This window comes from Astatotilapia calliptera, chromosome 5 (assembly GCF_900246225.1).
Source record: "Astatotilapia calliptera chromosome 5, fAstCal1.2, whole genome shotgun sequence".
Lineage (NCBI taxonomy): Eukaryota > Metazoa > Chordata > Actinopteri > Cichliformes > Cichlidae > Astatotilapia > Astatotilapia calliptera.
Window position 1 is genome coordinate 36,072,105 of NC_039306.1, and position 27,415 is coordinate 36,099,519.

The window sequence follows — 27,415 nt, forward strand, 5'->3', positions numbered from 1 at the left end:
AAAGCTCCAGATGTGCCTTTATTCATTTACAGCACATTGCTGAGACTTATAACAAAGGTTCAAAGTACACAGCTTTGCCAAAAAAAATAAAAAAACAGTGGTCCTTGGAAAATATTAACATTTAAACACAAAAAAGTGTGGAACCAATTATAACTTGATGACTTTCAGAATGCTTTTTTTCCTGTCTGTGGCATAGATGAGCACACTGAATCTCTGAGTCAAAGCAAAGCAAATGATTATATAGTAGGTCAGTATAATCACAAACTGCAGATGCATTACAGAGAATTCATAACTTATTAACCACACTGGGTAAATCTGGAACACAAGGCAAATGCTCAGATTTTTTATTCTCAAACATCTGTAATTATTCAGTTATGGAGTCCTTTTCTTAAAAATTTAAATCTTTTTAAAATTACAGAAACACATTCTTACAACAATAATCAAAATAAATACTAAAGATATTCTAGGCTATTCAGAGGTGTGCCTGTATCTCTTTGTTCTAAGGATATTTTTAAACCACCTGACATCTTCAGGTCTGATGGACCTGCAGGTCCGTTTACATTTGGCAGGAACTTGAGCTGATTTTGGTCATATTGCAGTTATGTCTGCGACATTCATGTACATACTCCCTAGTTATCTGATATTCTAACATTTTTCAGACATATAAGGCATATGAAGGTTGAACAGCCAACTACATCCTCTTCGTAGTGAATGCAGTTCACCCCAGCTCCACAGTAAGTCGTAGGTGTAACTCCATGATGTTGAGAATTTTTTTTTTCAACTAAGCATTCACCATAAATTGGTGTTACAGCAAAAAAAAGGAGGAAGAAGATAAAGAAAAATCTAGCTGACTTAAATCCAAAAGGTTTGCTCTAACCAGAAAATTGCCCAAGTACAAAAATACAACAATATATTGCTATTGTTAGTGATGTGACTGGTGTGAAATCACTACAGAAAAAATCTTTATCTGAAGCAACTGTTAGGGCACTTTGGAAGCATACACAATCAACTCACTCAGAATCCATCTAAAAGTGTAAAACCTGAGTCCATCTTGACATAGCATTATTGACAAATTTAATGTAAAAACAGACAAAAAATAAGAGCACGCTGTGGAGACTGGCTGATCAGCTGAAATCTCGGTTGGTGAAGACCATGGGGGCCACCAGTGTCCATGTGTACAAAGCCAAACAAACCCAGCTGGAGGTGATTTTCACCCATACTGCTGGCCACTTGCTTGTTATGGTGTAGTCTGTATTAGGGCTGTCAGAACAAAAAAATGCAATAAGTATATTTATAAAAAACTGAGAAAGCTACTTTAAGAAGGAAATTCCTTAACTTGTTCAAGCAGAAATCACAAAATCTCTGCACCTCAGAAAAATAAGGTCAGCATATCAATTATACAGCAGGAAATGCCTTTGCTTGGCCTATATGGTGCCATTAAACCCCTAATGAAACATTGTGGGACCATTTACAGTTTTAACAATGAGTTATGAATTTCCTAATATAAATAAAAGCACAATGGACTGACAGCTGCACAGAAAACTAGATCATAATCAAAAAAAGAGTTCAAAACAAAAGATGAAACATATTTTTCAGTAGCGATGATTATACTGATCTTGTAATGACTGTAAACAGGGAGCTAAAATTAATAAAAAAATGGATGGACATAAATAAATTATCATTAAATATAAATAAAACTAAAGCAATGTTTTTTGGTAATTTAAAATATAATGTAGAATTACCAATTATCATTGAAGGTGTACCAATTGATAATGTGAGTGAAAACAAATTTTTGGGAGTCGTAATTGATAATAAAATTTCATGGAAACCCCACGTCAGACACATAAAAACCAAAATTTCCAGAAGCCTCGCAGTTTTGAACAAAGTGAAACAATTCCTTGATGCACTTCGTACTCTGTACTGTACCCTGGTTCTTCCATATCTTACATATTGTGTGGAAGTGTGGGGAAATACATATAAAAATACAACTAATCCATTAGTCACAGTACAGAAACGAGCACTGCGTATTATTCACAAGGCTGGTTATCTAGATCATACTCACAAATTCTTTCTTCAGGCAAAGTTACTTAAATTCCAGGATCTGGTTAATTACAATACATCCATAATTTTGTATAAAGCTTTTACTAAACTTTTACCGGCAAATTTACAAACTAGATTTGAAATTCGAGAAAAGGTTTATAATGTGAGAGGCTTTGGAGAATTCAAATTACCCAGAACTCGAACAACCCGTAAAGGCTTTTGCGTGTCTGTATGTGGTGTGAAAATCTGGAACAGTCTGAGTTTACAATTGAAACAATGCAAAAATATTCATAGATTTAAATTTCTCTACAAACAGTTGGTCTGGTCACAGTATACTCAATGATGGTTTTAGTGTGCTCTGTAATGTCTGTTCTCTTACCATTGCTGGTATGGATTCCAAAAAAAAAAAAAAAAAAAGTGTGCGTATGTATGTACATATATGTACATGTGTGTGTAGATATATATGTATGTATATGTATGTGTGTTTGTTACTTGTAGTTAGTACTGCCTGTTACCTGTGGTAATGCAATTTATAATTTATATATTCTGTATTCAGTTATGAAGGCTCTAATTGTTGTTTGCGAGCTGCCGCTTAGATGCTTGTATGTGCCCGGGGCTGTTGATGTGTCTGTATGCAATGATGGGCGTAGCTGCGGGAAGTTTGTTTTTTTTGTTGATGAGTGAGTATAGGGGTGGGATTTAATAAGTTTTCTTCGTCCCACTCCTTTTTCAGGCAATTTTTGTTTTTTGTTTTGTGCATTTTATGTTCAATATAGGTATTTGTTGTGCCTGAAAATGAACAAATAAATGAAATGAAATGAAATGAAATGAAATGACATGAATATGCAAATTCAGTAGACCATTGTTGTCCTCATTCTTCTTGGTACTACTTGACCGAATAATACCAGCCGCAGACACCAATAAAGGGCAATTCTGGATATTTAAACCATTTTCTGGGTTATGTTAGTGCCAGACTGTGACTCTCATGGTCAACCATAACATTTGTGTCATATCACGTCTCCCTCTGACACAAAAATAATTGGATGTGTTTTGGTTTATAACCTATTTTGAATGCATTGCTTCATATAGCATTTATCCCTTCTGTTGTTTAGTTTCTGTCAGTCTGGTTCATGCATCTGAATGGATACAATTGCATGAAACAGTGTTTGCCACACTTAAATGTTTCACATCATCAAACAAATGTAAATATTTGACAATAATATGCAGTTTTTTCAATAAAGGTTTTAAAATAAAGATCCAAGGAAATTCAGGAGAACTGAGAATCAAAGTAATTGACATATTTCAGTGTGGAAAAGGTTATGAAGCCATTTTTAAGGCTGTGGGACTCCAGTGAACCACAGTGAAGCTTCCCAGGAGTGGCTGTCTGTTTAAAATTACCCCAAGGATGCAGCGACAACTCATCCAAGAGCTCACAAAAGACCCCCAGAATGCTTTTGTGAGCTCTTGAAAAAAAAATTGAAAAGAAGAAGAATGCTTGGACACTGCTAGCACACAAACGCAATGCAGAGGATGAAGCATCACCAAATATGTTTCCAAAACAGCTTCCTTCCAAAACCCTCCAATGTGGCTGAATTACAACAGTTCAGCAAAGATGTACAGGCCAAAATTCTTCCCCAGCGCTGTAAAAGACTCATTTCCAGTTATTGCAAACACTTGATTGCAGTTGTTGCTGCTAATGGTCCCAACCAGTTATCAGGTTTAGGGGGCAATTACTTTTTCACACAGGGCCATCATTTTAATTTGTCTGATGCTCTGAAACATTTAAGTCTGACAAACATACCAAAAAATAGCAAATCAGGAAGGGGGCAAACACTTTTTCACACACTGTATAAAAAGGAAATGAAATAAACTACCATTCACATATATATATTGTAGGATTATTGACCACCCAAACACTTCAAACTACACTTTAGGTGTTGTGCTAAAAGAGAAGGGAGCCACTGACCTGTACCAGTTAGTGAGGGTCATCATGATGTAAAGTGAGGCCAAGAAAAGCATGAAATGAAAAAAGGAGTAGCTGTACTGGACCATGTCCCGCTCATTGTCCTCCACCCGTCTGGGCCCTGTCGACTCCTCTGACAGTTCTGTGCTGCCCCCCTCAGCAAGGATGACTGAATCTTTGGATGCCATAGTTAGCTTGTTAACCTGGCTGTTGCTGGATGAACGAATGCTGGAATCAAAACAGAGATGAATGAACTGACCAAAAAGAAAGAAAAGCAAGTATTAGGATCACAGTATGAAAAAACAACGGACACAAACACAGTTCACATTAACAAGGAAGGCTTAGAAATGGTCAACCCTTCACCAGGTGAGGAACCATAACTAGTAATTACAGCAGTACTCTACACCAATAACAGCACAGTGTTGAAATTTTTAAGCCAAAGACTAGAAAAGTCTTTGGCTTATGATGGAGGAAACTGGCTACAGAGATCAAAATCATTTTTTGCATCAGTCTGTAAGCATGTTTTTTTTAATGCTCATTAACACTGCAAAAAGAGGTCAAACAGACGGGTTCTTATATAGCGCTTTTCTACTCTAACAAAGCACTCAAAGCGCTTTACACAACATTTACAATGTTACCTGGAATACAGGATGCACAAGATAAATATAATGAGGCCCACAACGCTCTGAGCATCCCACCACTGCAGGTATGGAGATGTAAAGGCAGGTTTTTCTGTCCCAGTGATTGTGGTAATCATTGCCATGGTGGCTGTCTGGTTCTCGGTCTCTGTAGGGCCCGGGGTCGGGGCTGCGATCTGCTGGAAGATACTCAACAGGCTGGGGTTGCATTCCCGGTCTGAGATCAGCAAAACAAACAATAACAATATTAATTAAAAAATACTTTAAAAAACAATTTGAACAAAATAACCCAAAGCTTTTCTAAAAAGCAATAAATCTTAAGGTTATGAGACAAAAAGATCTTTTATTTGAAATGAATGGAGAAGAACATAAATATATGCAGATAAAGGAGTGTTTGAGTCTATTGAAATTCCCAGACAATATAAACAGTCTCACCAGGCTCATTGGTCATGGCAGACCAGGTTAGAAACATAGTGTACAAGGTGATGAAAGAAGACTGTAGTAGACCTGAATGAGGTTGAGACTCCTGCAAATACACAGATAAGGTTTATCAGTGCCAAGTATTTACTTCCCACAGGTTTGAACTGAAACTGTACATATGTATTATAGAAAAAGAAGTCATAATCCTGTGTTTACTGTTTAAGCACTCCAAACACAAAAATTAACCTTTGTTTATTATTTAGAAAATATCTAGATGGTTAAAAAAGGCCAGCAACAGTGGGAATGTTTGTGGGTAGCTTGGGAAAACCATCCATCTTCATCCGCTTTATCCGGGGCCGGGTCGCGGGGGCAGCAGCCTAAGCTTGGGCAAACCTGTTCTGCTAAACTCTAACATGAAAGGTTTTTTTCCTGATAACTTTTTACTGTCTGTACTTTCTACTTCTTACATTTTCAAAACAGGCTTGTTACTTTTGGTTTAACGCATTTGAAGGAAGCTATCATTTCACATCACTGGCCTTAACACATCAATTTTAAGCCTAAACAGTAAAAAATGAAAGGTAATCATGTTCGTGCATTAATCACCAGGGGATATCGCATAAAAGAGAACAAAGAGGCGCAGTCGTGTGCCATAGTGGGCAGTTTAAGTGGGTTGTGTTTTCTTTTTTTTGAGCAGCAGGTCAGCTGATCACAGTACATTGAGTGAATTGTGCTTTTTGTCACCATCTGTAAAACTGATTTTAGGGTTCCCTGCCCGCTGAATCTCACCTTAACCCCTGACTGTACTCATGTTTCTGTTTTGAGGCAAAGAAAATACAGCTATTTTTTCATTTTCCTTCTTTTTCGAGTTTTTCTTGTTCTAATTGATTAATTCAACCTGAGTACATTTATTAGAATTAAAATTTAGACTTAAATAATGTTTTTATTCCCATCTGATATTATTTTATTATTGCATTAACACGGTTCAGTTAGTTTTGCACAAAAATAGCTGGTAGAAATGTTATCAATAGAGCTATGTTTACTTTTCAATATTATCTCCTATAGCAAAACTAAACCAAGCTGCTACAAAACACAGTCATAATGTTTTGAAATAACAGAATTATGAGAGAGATATCCAACCATTTTCAGGTTTATTCTGTCTTTCCGTTTTACACTGTCAAACTCAGCAAAGGGGCCTTAGCATCAATTCCATGTAGATGCTACTATAGATGCTCATCATGAGATGATGCTAGTAGCACAAACATTTGCAAACACAAAGCAGAATCTTCAGTGCTTAGAATAGTGTGTCTTGTTTTTGTTTTCTGTTTATCTGTGCATCGCAGACATGCCGTGTATTCACACCTGGACTTTTGGCAGGACTGAGACAACAGAGGCAACTATGCAGAGCAACATGTTGAAGCTGATGAAGAATTTGTTGATGAAGCATTCATTGGGTTTCGTGTAGAAGACAAAGAACAGCACAACAGCTGTTAATGACAGGATGTAGTTCAGGATCGTGACAGCCAGTAGAGCTAAAAATACAAGGTAGAAACAGTTCAAAGCTGAAACCAAAAAACTGATTTGAAAGTAGATTTGTGAAATCTGTGTGTGCTACATGTACGCTTTTTAAAAAAAAATTTCAGAGTAAGTGCTCGCTTATGTAACAGTATTTAGAAGATGAATACAGCATGTAACTGGGCCAGAGTCACTGACCTGCATACCAGCCTCTGGAGTTGCCATTCTCCATCTTGTCAACCCAGGACTCATTCCAGGAGTGGGCAAAGTCCACCAGCAGCACCAGTTGAATCAGAATGAAAAAGAAGGCTCCACCAGAGCCTATGACAAACCATACTGCGACAACACAAATACACAAGTAATTGAACTACTCGTCTTTCATACAAACTAACAAATCTGTGTGTAAAAGAGATCTGAGTTATCAAGGATTTTAAATACAAATTCTTACTGTAGGTGAAAGGCCCTTCAGGGATGTAAAAGGCACCAACTGTAATTGCCACCAAGGCAGCAAACTTAAAGAACCAAAATCTGAAACAAATTGTTACTGTCATAAGTCTCAGGAAAACTGTCTCAATCAAATATCTCATCTGCTTTCACAGTGGCTTGCAAAAGTATTCGGCCCCCTGAATTTTCCCACATTTTGTCACATTACAGCCACAAACATGAATCAATTTTATTGGAATTCCACGTGAAAGACCAACACAAAGTGGTGCACACGTGAGAAGAGGAACGAAAATCATACATGATTCCAAACATTTTTTACACATAACTGCAAAGTGGGGTGTGCGTAATTATTCAGCCCCCTTTGGTCTGAGTGCAGTCAGTTGCCCATAGACGTTGCCTGATGAGTGCTAATGACTAAATAGAGTGCACCTGTGTGTAATCTAATGTCAGTACAAATACAGCTGTTCTGTGACGGCCTCAGAGGTTGTCTAAGAGCAACAACACCATGAAGTCCAAAGAACACACCAGACAGGTCAGGGATAAAGTTACTGAGAAATTTAAAGCAGGCTTAGGCTACAAAAAGATTTCCCAAGCCTTGAACATCCCACGGAGCACTGTTCAAGCCATCATTCAGAAATGGAAAGAGTATGGCACAACTGTAAACCTACCAAGACAAGGCCGTCCACCTAAACTCACAGGCTGAACAAGGAGAGCGCTGATCAGAAATGCAGCCAAGAGGCCCATGGTGACTCTGGACGAGCTGCAGAGATCTACAGCTCAGGTGGGGGAATCTGTCCACAGGACAACTATTAGTCGTGCACTGCACAACGTTGGCCTTTATGGAAGAGTGGCAAGAAGAAAGCCATTGTCAGAAAAACATAAGAAGTCCCGTTTGCAGTTTGCCACAAGCCATGTGGGGGACACAGCAAACATGTGGAAGAAGGTGCTCTGGTCAGATGAGACCAAAATGGAACTTAGTGGCTAAAATGCAAAACGCTGCACATCACTCTGAACACACCATCCCCACTGTCAGATATGGTGGTGGCAGCATCACACTCTGGGGGTGCTTCTCTTCAGCAGGGACAGGGAAGCTGGTCAGAGTTGATGGGAAGATGGATGGAGCCAAATACAGGGCAACCTTGGAAGAAAACCTCTTGGAGTCTGCAAAAGACTTGAGACTGGGGCGGAGGTTCCCCTTCCAGCATCAACAACCCTAAACATAAAGCGAGGGCAACAATGGAGTGGTTTAAAACAAAACATATCCATGTGTTAGACTGGCCCAGTCAAAGTCCAGATCTAAATCCAATTGAGAATCTGTGGCAAGATCTGAAAACTGCTGTTCACAAACGCTGTCCATCTAATCTGACTGAGCTGGAGCTGTTTTGCAAAGAAGAATGGGCAAAGATTTCAGTCTGTAGATGTGCAAAGTTGGTAGAGACAGACCCTAAAAGACTGGCAGCTGTAACTGCAGCAAAAGGTGGTTCTACAAAGTATTGACTCAGAGGGCTGAATAATTACGCACACCCACTTTTCAGTTATTTATTTGTAAAACATGTTTGGAATCATGTATGATTTTCGTTCCACTTCTCACGTGTGCACCACTTTGTGTTGGTCTTTCACGTGGAATTCCAATAAAATTGATTCATGTTTGTGGCTGTAATGTGACAAAATGTGGAAAAGTTCAAGGGGCTGAATACTTTTGCAAGCCACTGTATATCCAGAGTCCAATCAGTTACCCTGAAAGGTCCAAACACACTTTGATTTTGATATGAATGTGCATCACACATGTATTTATTTAATACTTATTTAGTGACTTTATTAGAATTTATTACTATTACTTTTTTTTATGTTATGCTGACCTTACACTTAAACTTGAAAGACACACTGCTGGTGAGACCAAAATAAAACCAAATAAGACCTTTACAGCCAAATACGATAATGGACATTATATATGTGCTAGAATGACATTGGACAGCTATGATAAATATTTATTGTTGCATTTTTAAAACTTTGTAAACTAAAAAACAAAGGTCTTCTGCTAAAACACATCTTGTATAATTTACATTTTACAACCTCACAGTGTTAAAGAGCCAAGGTGGACTAGAGTGCAAACACAGTGAAGGCCTGGAAATGCGATATTTAAATGCAAATGATCTATGGCTGCTTTGTTTATGTACCTGCTATGGTTTAAAAAAGTCTAAAACTGAACCTTAGGATTGGTAGGACTGTGCTGGTAAAAATATTTACATCTTGCTAGCTTTACTGCAGTACTTACCCATTGTGGATAGCAGCACGTGGATCTCTGCTGTTCTTTATGTTTATCATGAGAACGGAGAACCCCAAGAACCACATACTCATTCCAAAGCATATACGGTAAACTGCTTGGTACCCCACAAACATCTCACACTTGACATCCGCCTGTAGACCACGGACAGACGAACCTGCCCCATCCTCACAAAAGCCTGGGATCTACAGAAAATCAGAGAAAGACCCTTGTTTTCTGTACATCCAGACGAGATTTTTATATGCATATGAGGCTTTTAAGAGAGTGTAAAGAAGAGCCACCTTTGAAATACGTTTCTAGTTAGACACAATGTTTTCTAAGATTTTTAATACTAAATACAATAACCTGAATTTTATCAGAATTTAGTAGAAGAAAATTACAGGTCAAATGTATGTCATGTTTTCTAATAATACTGCCTCAAGCACGTATAAAAAAGTACTGGTCCTAGCACAGAACCCTGTGGAACTCCATTACTAACTTTGTTATGTGAAGAAGGCACCCTGTTTACTTGAACAAACTGTAATCTATTAGATATACATGGTTCAAAGCAGTTCAGTGTATTTCCTTCAAATCCAACAGTGTGGTCCATGCTGTCTCGTATAATCTTATAGTCAACCCCAGCCAACATGTATATATGGGCCCCACCTGGTTTTTGCTCGGGCTGGATGGGTACCATGTGGGCATGGGCTCAAACTGGGCTTTTTGTATGGGGCCTACTTGGGTTCTTCACATTAAACCCATATGGGCCATCCCAAGTGAGCACTTTTAGTAGGTCCTAGCTGGGTCAAACATGGGAAACACTTAACTTGGTCCAAAATGGGAAACACATGTAGGACCCACTTGGGTTTTCCACCTGGGATAGACATGGGCAAACACAGTCATTTAAGGATAGGCTGTTGTTGTGTGCCCCAGGTGGGGCAAAGTTAGGTAATCAATATATGTTTTAGTATCGATGACACAGGTGGGCCCCACCTGGTCAAACTAAATGGGTCGCACATGGGCAAATGCAAGTCAGACCCTGAAAACATGTCTATGTGGGCCCCAGGTGGGGCAAAGTGAGGTAATCAATATATTTTTTTAGCACTGATGACATAGGTGGGGCCCACCTGGTCAAACTATATGGGTCGCACATGGGCAAATGCAAGTCAGACCCTGAAACATGTCTATGTGGGCCCCAGGTGGGGCAAAGTTAGGTAATCAATATATTTTTTTAGCACTGATGACATAGGTGGGGCCCACCTGGTCAAACTATATGGGTCACACATGGGCAAATGCAAGTTAGACCCTGAAAACATGTCTATGTAGGCCCCATATGGATTATGTTAAGTTAATATGGGCATATATTTTATGTGGGCTCAAGATTGTTTAGTATATATGGGACCCACTTGGGTTTCTCACATGAAAGCCATATGGGCAAAACCAAGTGGGAACATATAGTAGGTCCTGGCTGGGTCAAACATGGGAAACACTTCACTTGTTTCAAAATGGGAAACACACGTAGGACCCACTTGGGTTTTTCACCTGGGTTAGACATGGGCAAACACAGTCATTTAAAGAAAAGCGTTTGCTGTGTGCCCCAAGTAGGGCAAAGTTAGGTAATCAGTATATATTTTTTAGTACTGATGACACAGGTGGGTCCTACCTGGCCAAACTATATGGGTCACACATGGGCAAATGCAAGTCAGACCCTGAAAACATGTCTATGTGGGCCCCATATGGGTTATGTTAAGTTAATATGGGCATATATTTTATGTGGGCTCAAGATTGTTTAGTATATATGGGACCCACTTAGGTTTCTCACATTAAAGCCATATGGGCAAAACCGAGTGGAAACATATAGTAGGTCCTGGCTGGGTCAAACATGGGAAACACTTCACTTGTTTCAAAATGGGAAACACACGTAGGACCCACTTGGGTTTTTCACCTGGGTTAGACATGGGCAAACACAGTCATTTAAAGAAAAGCATTTGCTGTGTGCCCCAGGTGGGGCAAAGTGAGGTAATCGGTATATATTTTTTGGTACTGATGACATAGGTGGGGCCCACCTGGTCAAACTATATGTGTCACACATGGGCAAATGCAAGTCAGACCCTGAAAACATGTCTATGTGGGCCCCAAATGGGTTGTGTTAAATTAATATGGGCATATATTTTACATGGGCTCAAGATTGTTTAGTATATATGGGACCCACTTGCGTTTCTAACATCAAATCCATATGGGTGGGCATCCAATGTAGGTCCTAGTTGGGTTAGTGATGGTAAATGTGTACATTGGTTCAAAATGGTAGCACATGCTTATGTGAGGATTCTTCTTCTGTGAAGAGCCTGAGAAAGTGTTATTTGAATAAAGGAGGATTTATTCCAAACAAGCCCATCACAGATTGCGCACAACCCAGGGAGTTCTGAAAGTCAAATTGTAAAAATAATCTCAAAAGAAAGTATGAACATAACTCTCTTTTATAACCTGCAGACGGCACCCATGTGGTACCATTCTCTAAGAAATCACCCTAACTTTAACATATTTGGCACAACCTCAGTCTATCACTTTTGCTACCCTTACGTACAGTCAGATGTTCTTGACCCTTCATTTTTGACCCTCTCAGTATTTAGCCTTGGCTAGCAAATGTACTCAAAGTCCACATTGAGACCTCAAGATGTTATGTGTTATCAGACACTACAACCCAGCTGTCAAGTGAGACTATAGGAACTTTGGTGTTTTTGAACATTCAATGTTACTCAAAACACTCTGCACACTATTCCAAATAACTGGTTTGAAACTGGTTACTTTTTAATTTTAGATTTCATTTTATGTACTTAATGTGAACTCTGCATGGTAGGCTGCATGGTGAGGCTCAGATAAGATAAAATAAGGACTTCATGATTCTTCTTAGGTAAATTCACTTGTCACAGCAGCAATAATAAGTGATTAAAACGGACACAAGAGTAGAAAAAAAGAAAAGCAAAAAATACGAATAAAAAACCTAAGATAAAAGTGAATTACACAGACAAAATCCAGATTTGGCATTTGCAAATTAAGGATTACTGGTTGTTCAAACAATTAAGACTATTTACTTGAGCAAACATGCAGTTGAGGATTTTTAGTAGATCAGACACACTCTACTGTATTAGAGAAAAGACAGTTAGTTACATGGAAGATGGAAGTTTTGGTTAATCAGATCCAGTAAAGCTCCTGAAGTATATTACCAATCTGTTAAAATGTTACTCTTCAAACTTGTGCCCTCAAATTATATAACCAGAAATAATTTATATTTTCTTTGAACTAGTGGAAAGGAGAGGGAATGGGGTCTTTCAAGCAGTCACACTTCAACTGTGAAACTCCCTTGTCCTTATGGTGTATTGACACTATTGAAACTTTTCAAAACCAGTCTAATGTTAGAAGAGCTTTTAGGTAAACTGTTATTCTTCTTCTTATCATTATTATATTTTTATTAATTATATTTTTATTATGATGTTGATTTGGGTGACACTTTTTGATAAATATTATATATTGCTTTTTAAAACATATTAACCATCCCTATGCTTAAAAAACTTTTAAAAATAAAATTGTTCTTTTAAACTTGTGCATTGTTTGACTTTTAAAATTTTTGTATCAGGTGTAAAACGACTTTTTAAATAAAGTTGTTTTTAATGTGAGCAGCTCCTATTGGCTCGTTTAAAAAGAGGGAGGAGCAGATTGCACCGCCTAGCGTCTAGTCTTCGCGGTCTTTCGTCTGTTGCGCCTTTTCTCTCCCTGGTGTTTAAGAACGTGGAGGACAAAAGGATACCAAAGAATCGAAAACTATGACAAAGGTAAATACTTAAAGTTTGATACGTTTTCATCAATGGTTATTTTAGTAACTTTCTATAGTCGTCCTAAACGGTATAAGGGGGAGAAGCATAACATCTTTAGCTAGCAGGTAGAACTGGGTTAATTTGCTGCATTGTCTTTGGCAAACATAATTTAAAGTTAATTAAAAAACTCTTACTGCCTATATTCTACTCAATAAAGTTCATCTTATCTTATTCTGTTTTCATTGCACCATTCTCTCTATACAGTTTTTGAATTTACACACTATAACGTACACGGCAGTTTTTTTCTGTGCTTCTGCAACTGTTTCTTGGGTTTTCCTATAAGGTTTTTGTAATTAATTTAAAAAATTTATATTATTTTTTTGGCTTTAGTGGATTCCTGCTCAGCTAACTCGGCCATTATGCACTACCCAGTAAACAAAATGGCTGAACAGTATCTTAAATGTCTGAACATGAGCTAGTCATACCATGTTACGTAATATTCATGTGCAGTGTAGCAAGGTGATTGTTTAAATTACAGGAGTAGATGCCTGCAGCTGAAACGGTTTTCTGATCTGAATACGGTAATGTTACCAGATATGCATTGTACTATGGGAAAACGGTGGTGGATCAGTGTGTAAAAAGCCCCCAAAAGAAACACACAGCGTCTTTAGCTCAAACACTGTCTGATCACTCTCTTAGATACTGTGCTGTTCCATCTAGTTATTGGTTACTGAGAAATGTTAGGTCATTAATTAATTAAGAGAGTGCAGCTGTTCAGATCAGATGGTGAAGTAGGAAAATGCAGAACATGTTATTATAGCTGAATGCTGTGTAAAATACTAGTAATAAATCTAACTCCCATTTATGGCTTTTACTACTGTGGGGCTAAATAAAAAAATTACAGACATAATGAAATCTGCTACAATTACAAAGCTTAAGTTTAAAACAATTATTATATATCGTTAGCTTCATAGCATAATTGCCTAAGTCATTTGACTAAGTCAAATGACTTAGGCAATTATGCTATGAAGCTAACGATATTAAGCATTTTTTTGCTCTTTTTTTTTTTTTAATTCTTTTTGCTAATAATGGACTCAATTTTATTATCAACTTCAAAGACCTATTAAACTTTTAAACCATTAAATCCAGGAAATTAGATGCCCGTAAATGTACGAGACCCTCTTTATGTCTAGTATCCCCAAATATTTAATAATCCTTTCTAAAAGTACACAAATTTTGTTCTTTTCAATTAAATATTGCATGTTCAATGTATTCTTGAGCAGGTAAAAATTCCACTAAATTAGTTTTTGCATATTTTTAAGTATAATCAAATTTTTATAGTTTGCGAGTACTTTTAATTTGGAGATTTTGCCACTTGATTTGAAGTTTGGATAGTGCTTTATAGTAATTTGTAAATGTTTTGAACTCATCTGGCTTCTTAATAATTTAATAAAAAATTAACAAGCCATGTAATAATTTGAAAACCACTAGGGACCACTTATAAAAAAGTAATTCCTTTTTTACTTAAAGGAATTTAGGATTTATGTCTGTCAAGTCATTTGTTCTGGCATAAGTCACCATTTTGATATATCTTCCTGTGACTTTAAAGTCTGTCAGCTAGTTAGATACATTTTTGCACTGCTAGTGTTTGCTGCTTGAATTAGGCAGTTTATCATATAAACACATGCAGTGCCTTTCAAACTTTTAATTACACTGTTCATTTTGTGCATTAGTAAGAGAATCTTTTATATTGAATTATCCTGGGAAAAAACAAAAATGTTTGTATTTTCTCATGCACTTTCTTTCATTTCCTTATCACGTTTAGATTCTTCAAGATCACAAGCACCATCTTTGACATGTAAGTAACTTTCATATTATTTGTATTACTTATTATTATTATTTTTGAAAAGTGATGGTCTTTGGGGCATCCTTTTTTTTTTATTGGTATTAAGTATATATATTTATTTAGGCACAGGAGGCAATGATCTATTTTAAAATTTAACATTTATTTAATTTTCATCTTTTATGCTAACAATAATGCCAACAGTGTTCTCTTCACTTGACCCACAACTCTGACAGTTTTGGTCCTCTGCTCTCCTCACAATTGGCTGATTTCCATCTGAGCTGCTACTGTCAACTGCATTAAACTGATTTTACATTGCCTTGTTATTCTAATCTTTATCTGCGTTTTGGACTCCAAACATTCACACCTGCTGTTAGTAACCAGAGCTCACAAGAGTGTAAGGCGTGTAGTTCAATAAAGTGATCGATGTGTTCACTAGCTGATTTCAATAAACCGGTAACTTATCAAATCCATATTTTATAGGAAGTACATTACTGATAAAAGTGGTAATAAACACGGTAACCAATAAAAATTTAAATTTCCTGTTATAAAAAAAAAATACTGCTGTGAGCTCGGTTTTCTAACACCAGGTGTGAACATCTACAGTCTTTAAGCGCTGGTAAAGATTTAAAAATAAAAGCATTCAATAACATAACATTAAACACTAAATTAGTTTGATGGTGTTGACTGCAGCAGCTCAATGTTAATCAGCTGATGGTGATGGAAGCAGATGAGCGTTTTTCATCATGGTTGTTAGTGATGTGTTGGTCAAAACGAAACGGCTCTTTGAAGTGAACGACACAAGCGTGTTTTTTCTCTCTCTCTCTCGCACTTTTTTTCCGCTTCACTCTGCACGCGAGCCTTGTGCTTTGCGCTGGGAAGAGGGGGGAGGGGCGGTTGTTACACACGCAGTAGCACAGTAACAGAGCAGGAGGGAGAGAGAGAGAAAGAGAGCCAGGGACAACAACGTCACATTAGAAAGGTATAGTAACCATCCACAACTATTTTCAATTGCGGATGATAAAGGATTCAGAAAGTTTATTCATGCAGGCCCATATGACAGAGAATGTGCATCTTCTGTTTGTTTTCATATTATAATTTATATTTAATTGTGTTGTGGTTTGCAGTGTTTTGTGTTGTTTCACTTTAAATTTGTTTAAAAGGAAAAAGCTGAAAATTTAAATAGTTAAAAGTTGAAATGTAAATAGTTGTTTTTTTTGTATTATATGATTTATTTATTACATTTTATGTGGAGAGAATAAATAAAAGTATATTTACGGTGGCTGCTAGAGACAAAGCACGTACAAACCCCAAAACACGTAAAAACTCCATAGCACGTACAAACTCCAAAGCACGTACAAAACACAACAGAAGTGCTCCAGGATGCTAGGCACAGTGTTGAGATTTTGTTACCTAGTGGCTACACAAGCCAGGAAGTACCAACGACCGGATTTGGTGTGTGGTAGTAACAGGTAAATGAACAGCTTTTGGAATTTTTTATGAATATATATGAGTGCTTGTGTATAAATACACAAAAAATACACATATGATTTCAATTGTGTAAATTAAGTGATCTAGATAGCTCTGTTTTGGAAGTTCAGTTGACGCTAGAAATGGGTTTTGGAGTTTGTACATGCTTTGTCTCTAGGGGCCACCATATATATTTATATATAAACATATATAAATAAAACCACGTTTCTTTTTTTACATTAGTAATTCCTTTTGTTCATAATTTTATATTGTTGTTAATAATAAATTAATTAAAGCAACAAAACAACCTGAAGAGCCGGTTGGGAGCCGAAAGAGCCGGCTTTCTAAAAAGAGACGAAAATCCCATCACTAGTTGTGTAATATGCTGGTATTGATATGATCAAAAATGAACTGAGTTGTTTCGTATTCTATAGAAATTGTACATCTAATTAATAACAAGGCTTTCTGCTGATGTTATTAATTAAAAATTTATTGTTTTATTTTTAAGCAACAACTTTTTAGCATGCAATCAGTCCATGCTGTACAGGACAGATTTGTAAACTGTGCATACAAAAATAGACTATTTTACAAAATTGCTCTTTCAACAAATGTAAATCACAGCAGATTTTTTTTTGTTGTAGGTGCACTGTCACAACTAGAAATGTGGGGGGAAGTCCTCAAAGTTGAAGGCAGAACAGGAAAATACATGGAAATAACAATTTTCCTTTAAATGGTAAATGGCCTGCATTTTTATAGCGCTTTTCTAGTCCCTAAGGACCCCAAAGCGCTTCACACTACATTCAGTCATTCACCCATTCACACACACAATCACACACTGGCGATGGCAAGCTACATTGTAGCCACAGCTGCCCTGGGGCGCACTGACAGAGCACATCAGTAAAGGTCGATCTGGATACTTGATAACTGTTGGTATAGGTATGACATGAATTTGAATCTCCATTATCACAGGTTTTAATTGGGAGGGAACATGCAGATATACAGGAGGACTATAAACAGCAATTCCTATTGCATACAACTGTTTTAGAAAATACCAACAACACTGTTAATTTATCACTTGCTGGTCTATAGACTTTACAGTGTGGATGGATGGAAAATCCATCTGGCTCCACTCTGGCTGAATTGGTGCTACAAACAACTCTGCGCTCGGCTTTCCTGGCTATGTGTGGATTTATACTTACACATCCAAATTTTGACCCTATTTTTCTTCCTTTCAGCTGATTGGTCAATTTCATGTCAATCACCAATTAAACAATCCAATCAGAGAACATCTCCAGAAGTTGATTCTGTTCATCTGGACGTAGCATTTTCAGTGGGAGAAAATGCTGCAAGCGCTACGTCCAGATGAACAGAATCAACTTTTGGAGATTTACTTACCTGGATGATTGAGCATGCATCAAGACAATCAGAGAACAGATAGGTTTGGCTGTTGGAGGGCTGCATTACGGAGCTTCAGGTCCTGGAAGAATAAATTCCCTTTTACATACCAGACCAGCATTTTTCTTCATTAGCACGAAGGAAAACAGTCTGTGCGTGTCAGAGTTCTGTGGTTTTTGTGTCACAGGGCTTATAATATGTGTAAAAATCTGGCCAGGGACCATCACATCACACTGCTATCATATTTTTCTGTTGCTATCATGTTTCTTTTCTGAGATGTTGTTACTTTTATGACAGATGTAACGAGAAATCTTCCAGAAAGTTAAATTTTTTATTCTAATCAAATATTTGATTCTGATAACAGATAATGATTTTTTTTTTTACTTTTGTTCTGCTATTTCATAGTTTATACAAATTTTGGCCAATTCCTATTTATTTTAACCCTTTAGCCCCCAAAAAAAAAACCAGCGACAGGTTTTTCCAAACCTGTCTCGTCAAACCTGAGCTCTGCCAGGGGCCCAACACGCCTGGACTTTTAGAAGAAAAGAGATGTCCGAAAATAAACCACAGGGTCAAATACTTAATTTTGTTCAGTGTTTTAGAGTTATTAATTTGAATTGACTAATTTAAATATTTTATTCATGTACATTTTGATTGCCTTTAGTAAAAATGGCAAAATTTCAATTTCTTTTTTCTTTCTGTTATTAATCCTTGATTACATTCATATAGTATACAGTAGAGGAAAAAACCTACCAGACCTACCAGTTATCCTGCGTAACATTATTGGGGATAAAGGGTTAAGGAAGCGCAATTAATTTTTTTAGTTTAGCTTGTGTTTACTACCATTTTTTTTTTTATCACCACACAGTAAACATTAAGTAATATGTAAAGTGTCCATTTATCCTCCATTCCGGTCCATTATCTTAAGCTTAGGCTGCTGCCCCTCGACCCAATCCGGTACTAAGTAGAGAGGCCCAGACTTCGCTCTCTCCAGGCACTTGGCCCAGCTCTTCCGGGGGAATCCCAAGGCATTCCCAGGCCAGCCGAAAAACATAGTCCCTCCAGCATGTCCTGGGTGTTCTGGGTCTCTTCCTGGTGGGACGTGCCCAAAACACCTCACCAGGGAGGCATCCTAACCAGATGCCAGTATCTAATCTGTCCTTTTTGTATGTTCCCCTCAGGTTGCCATGGTAGCAGATACAGGGGAAACAAGTGTAGACGATGCCACAAGAAGGATGATGAAATTCCTCATATCACCTGAGCTGGCTGTGGAGTACAACATGCTTGGCCGACATGGGGAAAAAAAGTTCAGAGATTTGCGTCTTTTTAATGTTGTGTATGGTAAGTTAGTTTCACTTGAGACATTTGAACTTTAGAAAACGAAACTTTTTTAATAAAGTGTTTGAAAGTGTAACTGAGATTGGTTATCATGCAATTTGTATATATTTTTTGAGGCAATAAAGTGAAATAAACATTGTTCTTTGAAAATCATCACCAAATGAAGTAAGCTAAGATTAACTTTACTTTGGCTTGCCCGTTTTTCTTCTTCTTCATTTGCAGAGGCACTGAAGAATTATTTAACATCAAAAGTCAACTTGCAAGAAGCAGAGAAGGCTCTGTCCAAGTGGTTCAGTGGAGCTAAAGACAGAGGAGGACTGAGGGCTGCAAGGGTACAAAATAGACTTACGGCTCTGTAAAAAAACAAACCCTGCTGATTCAAGATAAGCTTTTGAGTTTTCCATCTGACTTTTTCCCCATGTTGCTACAGTTCCAAATATCTAAGGAATTTTGCTGTAGTTTGACATTTCTAGTTTTTAAACGTTTACGCACTTTGGAATACAGTTACGTAAAATCACAGTTGTTGGACAAAATAAATGTGAAAAATGTTGTTTTGTGTACCCTCGTGATTTTTGAAATGGTTTTATTTACAAACTAGATTTTGTTTGCGGTCAGCTTTAATATATTTGGTGTCTTTGTGACAAAGAACCCGTATTAGCCGTCTGAAAAATTGATTTTGTGACTGTTTTACTACATGGGGCCCACTCAGTGCCAGAACTTAGTCAATTCAAACTAGAAATAAGATGCAAATACACTTGCTAATGCCATTCCAACTTTTTAGCTCATGTTTTCCTCATGTTGTACCCACTAAGAACTTGAAAAATGGGGCCTAGGTGGGTTTCAGTGTACTTTGCCCAGTTGGGGTCCATTTAGTTCCCAGATTTTACCTATATAACACCGAGATGGGCTTATAAAATGGGGCCATTATGGAACCCGCGGACAATCCCACTTAAAACCCACTTTTTAGCCTATGTGGTACTCACATGGTACCCACAAAACAACTTGAAAGGTGGGGCCTGGGTGGGTTTCTTTGTACTTTGCCCAGTTGGGGTCCATTTAGTTCCCAGATTTTACCAATATAACACCGAGATGGGCTTATAAAATGGGGCCATTACGGAACCCGCGGACAATCCCACTTAAAACCCACTTTTTAGCCTATGTGGTGCCCACATGGTACCCACAAAAACTTGAAAGATGGGGCCCGGGTGGGTTTCTGTGTACTTTGCCCAGTTGGGGTCCATCTAGTTCCCAGATTTTACCAATATAATACCGAGATGGGCTTATTAAATGGGGCCATTATGGAACCCGCGGACAATCCCACTTAAAACCCACTTTTTAGCCTATGTGGTGCCCACATGGTACCCACAAAAAACTTGAAAGATGGGGCCCAGGTGGGTTTCTGTGTACTTTGCCCAGTTGGGGCACATTTAGTTCCCAGATTTTCCTAACATAACACCGAGATGGGCATTTAATATGGGGCCATTACGGAACCCGCGGACAATCCTATATGGGGCCCATTTTTCAGCCCATTTCCAAACCATATGGGCCCCACATATAAATGTTGGCTGGGACAATACTGATTTAGCAGGACAGGTACAAAGAGTCCACTGTCTGAGGCCATAAGAAGTACGGGTACACCACCTGAACTTTTCTTAGCTGATTATGATTTCAAAATTTCTAAAGTACGTTTTGCAGATTCTGATTTGTTAAGAAGTATAACTAATGAAAACAACAAGAACCTTTTTCTAATCTGAGCTTTATATCATTTCCACTTTCCTTCTAATGATCTCTCCTCACTGAAATGACATGCTGATGGCACGGTGAAAGTAATTATTAAAGTTAGTTCAAAGAGATCAATTAGAGAGAAGCCATCTAAATAAATATCACCAGTTGCTGTACTTAGCTCCTGTAGGAAGGATGTTACTGTTTTTTTTTCACCAATGATTCAAATTTTATTTGTTCTCGCAACCAGAGCTAAACTCAACAGGAAGCTTTATTGCCGTAATTCAGGGAACAAAGTTCAAAAATTGAGACTAGGTAGAAACTAGGAACAAACTAAGCACTAGGAAAGAAACATAGCTCGAAGGGAACAAATGACAACAACATGACAAAGAACAGAGAGACAATATATACGCAGCAGGGAATTTTGTGTTTTGATATATATTTGATATATCCTCATGATATTGTTGTTACTAGTTCAGCATAAGTCAAGATTGCATGTGAACAATCAGATTGTTATGATGTCAAAGCTTTGTGACTTGGAGAAAAACCTGCTGATGTCTACTCCGAGTTAGGGCTATGGTGTTAGGGTTGTGATGATCGAGCTTCTTTTACAGTCAGAAGTAAATAAAGAAAAGTCTCTAGTCCAGTCTCAGGTCTTTAGCAGCAATAATGTAATAGGTTTTCTACAAGATTTTATCTGTCTCTGACATTGATAAGGAGAAAATTTGGCTCTTTCATCTTTATGAAATTGCTTTAGTACACTGAGGTTTGTAGACATCTGTTTACGCACAGCACTCTTGATGGAGATGGTTTGAGGCCTGGACTTGTGCTGACATGCGGTTTGGCTTTCATCAAAATTATCATCATCTCCACTTTAATCCTAACTTTTTACTAGCAGTAAATAAGGTGTAAAGTACTATTATTATTATAGTTATTATTATTATTGACTATTTATTTTCCAAAACACCATAAGCTAAAAAAATGCTCAGAATTAAATAGAAATAAAAAATGCAATTAAAGAAAGTAAATACTGTGTGGAGCCTGCGGCTTAATTTGACCCAACACGGGAAACCTCACCCGGACACGGAAAGGAGTGACAGATTGATATTTAATTTAATTGCTTCGGTTTATACATATTCAAGTTTTCCTTATCTTAAATGATTTTACCTTTCATTAAAATAGCTTCTGTTATTGCTGGATGTCATCACTTATCACATATTCTAATTTCTTGGTACTATTTCTTGGGAGCTATGACTGTGTTATCTGGGGCTGACATGTCATCTGCTCCTTGACTTCCACTTGTTTTCTTCTTTTTCTTTTTTCATATGAACTTTGATTACAAACTTTACTTGAATCACAGTTAATGTCTCAGAGGAAACAACATTGTTATGTCAGCATCACTTTTTATTTCTCCATTTTTAAACAATTGTCAACGATTGTTTTAAACGAGAAACAAATTGTGCTGATGCACGTGTTATAAATCTCATGGTGGCTTTGCATGAATGCTCATTTTTTGCATCAGTTATGCACCAGTTTCAACCATTATAATTTCATTTTAACTTTAAATAATAGACATTTACATTCACAATAAAGTTTATATCTTATGGTATTTTTATGGTCAACTCCTACCCTTTTGAGCTGCCGATCCACACCCGGTGACAGCATGATGCAGGCAACGATGGTGCCTATCAGCATTATAAAGGCATAGATGATCCTGGTCACCGTGGAGTTTCTGATGCTCGGACAGCAGCTACACATCAGGCATGTAGCACTGCTGCACAGGCACGGCACCTGGAGGATCAATAAAAAAATCACACTTGAAGCAAAAGTGGAACATCCAGGGATATGTGTAAGGAAAGATGTAAGCGATCAATGTGAGAACACAACATATACATGTTCTTAATCAAACATTTACCGCATAATATAAAGATGCACTTTACTAAACCTTTGGATTTTTGTTTTTTAAATTCCAGTACTGACAACAAGCACACACAACACATTTTAGTAACTTAGAAAAATATTTCAATCATTTATTTTAGATTTTCAACTATTCAACTGCCAGTATAGACTGATCTTGATGTTTGTACTGTTATGCTGTACACAGTCTACTGTAACGTCTCATTGAGTAACACTGAATGACTCAGCACAGCACTGGCAATTAGAGACAATGACATTCAGAGAAAAACTACTTTGCACTGAGAGCACTCTGTATTTTGACCACTGTGCCATCTGATATGTTGTGTCATAAAGTGACTACTTTATTGCCATCAGGCTTGAGGACATATGAAGCAGATTGGCTTGTGTGGTTCTGAGACTTTAAACAAATTATCCCTCGTTAAGTTTTTTTTCTGCAGGTTAAAAAGTTGTCACAAGTTTGCTTATTACTGGACATTTCCTTCACTCTTATTGTGAAAATTACTTAGTTAATCCTAATGAGTTTGCAGCAGTCCTTCCCATGTCCTGTTTTCCCCTGCCTGAATATAATTAACGATGAAAGCTTTTATTGGCAGCTGCTGTCATGGAGAAACTTGTATGTATCTCTTTTCTGGAACTGCAAATAAAGCAGAAGCACTGAGTGTTTCCAGCTGTTGCAAACTGACAGAGTAAAGTATTCTGCAGTAAACTGGACTAACTGACACATGGAACCTGAGGCCTCATTGTCTCATTTTTTCTGTAAGTTAAATGTGTGATTTCTAAGATAATGAGTAAATCAATATTCTTAGTTTGCTAGGCAAGACGAGGAGTGAGCTGTCGGGGGAAAGCTGGTGTTTGGTAACTAATACATACTGTTACGTTTCGGTGTTGTCAGTGTTTTGTTTTTTGCGTGACTGTCATGTATTTCCTGCTTTACTTTGAAAGTCTGTGTTATCTTAGTGTTTCCTTGTCTCGTCAGGTCTAATTTGCCCCAGCTGTGTTTCCCTCCTGTGGTCCATTCCCTGATTGCTCCTTCTATGTATTTAAGCCTTGTGTTTCAGTATGTCATGGTCGCGATCTCCCCCGTGTTGTAAATAAATAGTTTGTTGTAAATAGTTGTGAATGGGTTTGTCAATGCTTTCGTTATGGGATATTTTCGTTTTGGGATTTTGGTGGAGAGTCTTCGTGGTTTTATTTTCCTTATTTCTGTTTTTCTACGTTGCACCCCGGTTGCCTAGGCCGGGGTGTAACAATACATAAATGAATTTGCTTGCACATGAGTGAGCTTGAATGTTAATTAAAAGTACTATAGTTCAAACACTACCTTGGCTTCTCTGACTGTACTGAACAGAAGGATATTAAGACTTCTAGCTGGTACTTAAAGATGAGCCACTTAAACCTGTTTATATGAGAAACAGATAAAAGTCATTGGGCCTGCCTAGTCACTAACTAATGTTACAGTTACTGTTCATTTAATATGAACATAATATTATAAGAACAACAGGCTGGGCTCTTCTTCTTATGATTATCAAATATTTGCAAACGGTAACATGTTTCTGTCTCTCTCCACACATGTATGGATAGTAACACAAATTTTAAAAATATTGGCAAGCACCAGTGGTACCCCGCAGCCTCCTGGTAGATGCACCTATAGTATTGATTTGAAAGTCCTCGGTGACTTCCTTCTTAAGTTATCGCATTCACAAACTTGAGTGTCTATGCTGCCCGCCTGCCTGGCAATATCTGAAGCTGTTATAGCTGCAAAGGGTGGGCCGACATCTTCATATATCAAATCTATTTCAAGATATAAATTTATTGAAAAATGTCTATTGACCCACTTCCAGCATGTTTTTCCACACTTTGGAATCTGAAGTTAGGTCTCAAAAAATATTAAAGACAAAAGCCTGAAGTTTTAAATACCCCTTCCTACCATGACATTGAATCAGAACCTGCAATGTTGAACAGACACATGAAAAATGTTTGCGTACTGGCTAGTTAAAATATGACAAAAAGGAATTCAAGCAGTCCTGTAAAGCCCCTTATTTAAGCAGAGGCTAATAAAAAAACATTTCTGAATGGTATATTGTTGTATGTTGTATTTATTGTGGTCAAAGTTAAAGTAAACTTTATTGTCATCTCTGCTATATACAGTATATAGCGAGACAAGACGATGAGGCTCCAATTCCATGCAGTGCAAATGACTAACAATAAATATAAGAAGAGTAAGAAACAAATACACACTTTATGACTAAAGTAAAAGGTATACACAAATAGAATACTTGTTAGCATAAAATTCTTAATCACAAATGAAATGAAATGAAAGAAAATGCTACTTCAATCAACTTTCATGCTGGATGGAACAAATATGACAAGTTGTACCACAATAGCATATCAGTAGGGATCAGGCAAGCAGCATGCTGACTGCCAGAATAGATGCTGCAAATATATATTATATTATATGTATATATGTATTTATTTAATTTCTTTTTTGATGCACAATTAACGCACAGAGGAATTCACGCACAGTATGTGACTTTGGCCACTTTCGTAGTTCAGGATGTCTGCAAGTGACGCAGCAGTAACAATATGTATGGTGAGCAGAAAGTGATAAAGAAAAGAGACTTTTGAATGGCAAGTTCAAAAAGCTTTGTCAAATGGTCCCCTTGACAAGACCAGTTTTTTTATTTGTATTAAGATACATAATTTGTAGAAAGATAAAATGGAGGAAGCAAATGTGGTTTACTCACTGGAAACTACTGGACCACAGTTACCTTGTGGTAAAGGCACATTCATTTGGACCACAGTGGGAACATGCTTTAAATGTTGTGAGGACAGAGGAGACGCACTTTGCCAACATGTGCGCCAATAACTTTATGCAAGTGGTCTATTCTACCTCTTGAATTAAAGACACTGCATGCCCTCTATGGGCATGCAGTGTCTTTAAGGCTTTCCTGGAGAATATTCATTATACATTCAATATACATTAACAGTTAGAGCTACAGAATCATGTGTGATGTTGTATCAAACTATAGTATGGTAATATGTGTACCTAAATGTATCAAAATTTCAGTATTCACTTTCATTTAATGAGCTATCAGTTGCAGTAAAACCCCCAGGAAAGACTGTTAAAACTGGGGCAGCTATTTAAGAAAGGCAGCATGTGGTGTTTGTGGTCAGACCCAGCAGGCCTGTGGGCAGGAATTTGTCACAGCGACTCCTCCTCTAATATATACTTTAGCTACATTGATTCTACAGCTTTGAAAATATGCCACGAGAATATTTGTTTAGCGTTATGTAAAATATATATTGCTACTCCAAAGTTTCTAAGTCTAGTTTGGCTAGACTTAGAATGTGCCCACAGGCCTGCCCACATGACACATGATTGTGGGAAGCAGTAATATAATGCAAGTAGTACATGCTAACCTTTATATGTATATGTATGTTAGTGTCTTTACTTAGAAATATAACTGGACTAAACTGATAAAGTTTTGGTGTAGTAAAAACAAAACAAACAATCACAGCCTGACATTGTCAGACAGCATATGTATTAATTTACAGTAAACCACTGCCTGGACTCTTATATACACTAATACCAGACGTGGAGTCAAGTGATAACGATACTTGGTAGATAGTCAACAAGTATGCCAGCCAGACAAGGTCAGCTTAGTTCTTCTGCAGACTGGCCTTGACAATGTCTGCCAGAAAACCTACAGCCTGAAAATGGTTGGCCATGCCTCATCATGATCTCAACCATAAATAAACCCAGACAGAAAACATACTGTTAATACCGTTTTTTCTAGTTTTACTTGTGTCTGTCTTTTTGTATAAATGAAGTTGTTAAATTGACAGATAATACAGCTCTGTGAAAAACTGAATGCTTTATTACAAGATATATTTGTGGTATTTGCTCTAGTCCTAATTGCGTATCCATGTTGTGCTATTCCTCTCTTGCCTTATATAAAAAGATACTGTTTTCATTCTCTACGTTTCATCTACTGACATTTCTAAATACGACGCATGTTGTGTTCTTATTATAATGTAACAAAGCGCAAACTAATCCAGTTAATCACATGCCAGCAGATGACCAAGTGCGTTGGGATTAACTATCTGTTGTGCCGTATATTTGAACTGCTCCTCACGCGGCAGCTACTTCAGGGGGATTCTCAGATTTCTGCAGATAAAATCTAAATCCAGCGTAGCTGAAACGTTACCGAAACCATAACTGTTTTAACAAACCTGGGCGAGATCACAGAACACAACGGGAATTAATATAGCAGCTAACTGAGTGTGTCCATGTTCTTTAGCACTAGCCTACTACCTGTCTAAGCTTCAGGTTGTTACGACACCTTACATTTCTCATCACTTTAAATCAAGGTGCTTGTAAAAACCTCACTTCTGAGTCGCAGCATTAGACCTTACCCAGCTTGCAAAAGAAAATGTCCCCAGAGCAGCTCCCATGGTTGCCGGGTTTCTGAACAGAAGCGCACAGTCTGTGTTCTTCTTCCCGTTACTTCGCTTCCGTTCTTTGCTGGTGTTTTCACTGTCGAAAGAAAATAAAGCTTCTCTGTCAGGCGGTCAGGACAGAACGACAGCGCCTCGAACTACTTCAGAGCTTTGGCTGGCTGAAGTAACGCTGGGTGA

At 37.6% G+C, this 27,415-nt stretch overlaps 1 protein-coding gene and 1 long non-coding RNA gene across 3 annotated transcripts; one reads left to right on the forward strand and one right to left on the reverse strand.

Annotated features, from left to right (window-relative positions):
* Nucleotides 1–27,415, reverse strand: serinc3 (serine incorporator 3). The gene is made up of 10 exons (XM_026169118.1): nucleotides 27,194–27,415; nucleotides 22,490–22,651; nucleotides 9,293–9,486; nucleotides 7,022–7,101; nucleotides 6,772–6,909; nucleotides 6,421–6,590; nucleotides 5,077–5,167; nucleotides 4,642–4,858; nucleotides 4,007–4,231; nucleotides 1–1,260 (listed from the first exon to the last, which is right to left on the reverse strand). The coding sequence occupies exons 1-10, from the start codon at nucleotides 27,230–27,232 to the stop codon at nucleotides 1,125–1,127; spliced, it is 1,452 nt and encodes a 483-aa protein (XP_026024903.1). The 5' UTR covers nucleotides 27,233–27,415; the 3' UTR covers nucleotides 1–1,124.
* Nucleotides 12,916–19,688, forward strand: LOC113023055 (uncharacterized). 2 transcript variants are annotated; one of them, XR_003272490.1, is made up of 4 exons: nucleotides 12,916–13,110; nucleotides 14,918–14,950; nucleotides 18,982–19,141; nucleotides 19,361–19,688. It is a non-coding gene; the product is annotated as an uncharacterized LOC113023055 (long non-coding RNA). The 2 variants fall into 2 exon arrangements; XR_003272489.1 differs by having other exon boundaries at nucleotides 18,982–19,688.

Excerpts from the sequence above, each read along its gene's own strand:
- serinc3 (XM_026169118.1), bottom strand. The coding sequence starts at position 27,232 with ATGGGAGCTGCTCTGGGGACATTTTCTTTTGCAAGCTGG. Across the intron at positions 22,652-27,193 it reads CATTTTCTTTTGCAAGCTGG|GTGCCGTGCCTGTGCAGCAG; the intron begins GTAAGGTCTAAT and ends TTGATCCTCCAG. Across the intron at positions 9,487-22,489 it reads TGGATCGGCAGCTCAAAAGG|ATCCCAGGCTTTTGTGAGGA; the intron begins GTAGGAGTTGAC and ends GATTTTCTGTAG.